Source organism: Naegleria gruberi (genome assembly GCF_000004985.1).
Source record: "Naegleria gruberi genomic scaffold NAEGRscaffold_204, whole genome shotgun sequence".
Classification (NCBI taxonomy): Eukaryota; Heterolobosea; class Eutetramitea; order Acrasida; family Naegleriidae; genus Naegleria; species Naegleria gruberi.
In genome coordinates, this window is record NW_003163134.1 from 6,420 (window position 1) to 9,450 (window position 3,031).

The 3,031-nt window shown below is 35.8% G+C and overlaps 1 protein-coding gene across 1 annotated transcript; it reads right to left on the bottom strand.

Annotated features, from left to right (window-relative positions):
* Nucleotides 1–771: 771 nt before the first annotated feature.
* NAEGRDRAFT_54763 (uncharacterized protein) lies at nucleotides 772–2,990 on the bottom strand (the record flags this gene model as incomplete). The annotated part of the gene is made up of 3 exons (XM_002668456.1): nucleotides 772–1,599; nucleotides 2,662–2,747; nucleotides 2,804–2,990. 3 exons carry the CDS (start codon nucleotides 2,988–2,990, stop codon nucleotides 772–774), a joined length of 1,101 nt encoding a protein of 366 aa, XP_002668502.1.
* Between the last annotated feature and the right edge of the window lie 41 nt (nucleotides 2,991–3,031).

The window sequence follows — 3,031 nt, forward strand, 5'->3', positions numbered from 1 at the left end:
GAGTTCGGAAGGAATATTATTAAAGAATTATGAAATGATATTCTCTCGGGTGTCGAGAACATGGCACGGAGGAGGTGTCTGTTTTATTAGGAAGAATCAGAAGGGAAATTCTTTTGAAATTTATAATCACAAAGAACATTCAAGCCTTTTCGATGGTGCTAATAATACTCATCAAGAATTTAACAATCTAGTACTCGGAAGGATACACAAAATATTATATTCACAATTTGTGGATGTTGTTTCACAGGAGAATGGACATGTGGAGTGTCATAGTAAGGGAGGAAATGCTGTTCAACAAAAATTGGATAATCAATTCAATGAAATTGTAGGAAAATGTTTGGAGCAGGAAGAGAAAACAGGAGTTGCAGAATACAAACTATTTAATACTTGGTATGGGAATATAGTACTTGTAGGTATCCATCCAGTGGATGGATGTCCAATTATTTCATTCACAACAAGTTGCTTTTCAGATGAGATTGTAAATAAGGCGCACGTATCCTATCTGAAAACTGTTGGCTCAGGTATTATGGAATGTTTCAATTTGAATATAGCCCAATGTGCAAACTATTTCCTTTCCAAGGAAGGTGTTAAGGGGTTTTACACACAAGAAGAGTTGGCCAATAGTTTGAATAAATAAGAGAGGGTGAACGGTTTATTACAGAATTCAGTGATGATCATTTAGTATACAAGCAGTTAGGATGGGGATGGAATCTATTATTTACATTGGATGAATTATTATGGTACATTTGTGTGACTATTTTACATACGTCACTATTTTACAAAGGCTGATTCTCTAGAAATCTTTTTCAAAGCCTTATCTTTGGATGTTTTATCGAGTTTGGAGAGTAGAACTTCTTGGATTGTTGGCGATAAGTGCTCATAAGCATGAGGTTCTTCAGGTGTTGAGACATGTATTAATGGAACAGTATTTCTGTTAATTCCAATACACAAAGGAGGCAAATTGCTGCTAGCCATCATATTAGAAGATGAGGATGAGAAGAGAGAGAGAAGCAGCGGAGAGCTAGGTGAGCTAGGACTACTTGGACCAACAATAGAATAAGGATTGGCCACCACAGCAGAACTACCACCATTATTACTGAATGATGAGCTTCTGGAAATGCTACTTTTTGGAACAGAGCCTAATGTTGATGATCTACCTCTGCTGATTCCATCATTTTTATCTGTACGAAGGGCATGCATACTACTTGACTTTGGTAAGGCAACTTCAGCATTGACAGGAATAATTCTATTCTTCTTCAATTCCTTGCACGAGTTTACCATTCGTTGCTCCTTGTACAATGATTGGCTTCTCTTTTTGGATGGACTAAAGACTGGAGGTGCTGATTGAGGGCTCCCGAAACTCATAACACTAGTCGTGTCACTATTGTTTGAGAGAGAATCAGAGCGTTTTGGAGGTGTTCCCACAACAAAACCAAAGACCAAACTTGATAGCTCTGGACTTTCATAGTCAATCACCAGAGAGGACCTTCTACTGCTATTGGTCTTCTTTGGAGAGGATGATATTGTTTCATTAATGATTGTTGCTGGCAGAATTTTAGTTGGAGAGGATGGTTGCACTCTGTATTGTTGTTGTTTTGGCTGTGGTTGAGGAGAGCACAAGGATGGTGGTACCTTCTTTGATAGAGTTATGTTGGTTGGTTGTGAGTTCCCCATCCCAAGGTCCTTAGTGGAATATTAAGGATTTTTTTATTGTTGGAAAAATTTCTACAGATTCATTCTATATCACTGGAGCTTTTTGGTCGTGTTTTTACACCTATTTACCACTTTCCTTAATTGTGCTCCCTCTGGAATTGTTCTTCAATTCCTAAAAATTACACTACATACCCGTAGATGGTATAGTACCATCCATTGAAGTCACGTGGACACGCACCTTTTCAAAAAACCAACATTATTAATAATGTATCTCCCTTATCATAATACCTAACTCTTGGAGAGATAGATCAAGAAAATTTGGAGAATATAATGTGATCAAATCTCATTTTAGTGAGTCAACCAAATACCAAACATTTAAGGGAAAAGAGAGAGATGAATAATTTTTCCTTTTCAACTTTAATTCATATTGTTTCCATCCTCTTCTTGACTTTTAACAAATCAATTCAAACAATTTTCAAGGCACTAGGAATTAGATTATCAAGTTTTTCAAATACTTCGCAAAGTCTTTAGAGATTTGATTGGGAAAAAGATATTTGAATTTATTTGAATTTTTAAAGTCAGGTATGAGATTTAAAACATACGCAGGAAATTGTATGGCCAATGAAACAACCAATTTAACGAATATCAATTAAGGAAAGTGTTATTCAAAACAAATATTGCGCGAAATGAACCTCTCAGAAAATCAGCCAAAAAAACTTGCAGATTCTCTTCTATACCAACGTGTCAAATACCTTAATTGGACCCATATGCAAAAAAGAGCAATTATATCGAAATAATTTATTGTTGCTTGGATTCTTCCAAGTGATGCTAATGGTTTAATCACCACAAATTTGCCATCCACGAGGATCTCACTGGAAAACATTTATTGCTATTCTAACAATATTAAAGTTGTGGTAATGCTGCATGAGTTTGACCACCAATGGCGACTTCACCCATTCTAATTCTGTGAAATGTTAAACATTCAAATCGTTCAAAAAACAAACTTACTTGAAATATCCCTACATTATTGAAATTGATAAGGCTAAAAGTTAATAATGCATTACTTACATTTAATCCCCAAGTTTCTCCCCAACCTATCAAGCAAATTGTAAAATCATTTAGGATGCAAAAAACTAGTTAATTAACTTACTGTTAACTCCAATCCAATAAGATTCTCCCTTCTCTTTTCCCCAACCAATTAATTGCACAGCATGAATTCCAACAAGTGTATCCGAATTCCTTGTGTAGATACCACTTTCATAGGTCAAAAAGTCACGAAGGGCAATCATGATGGTGTGGACACTGCCCTCATTCATGATTGATCTCTTGATTTCCATTTCTCCTTGCAATTGCTTGAAACTTCCTGNGTTTAGTTTTG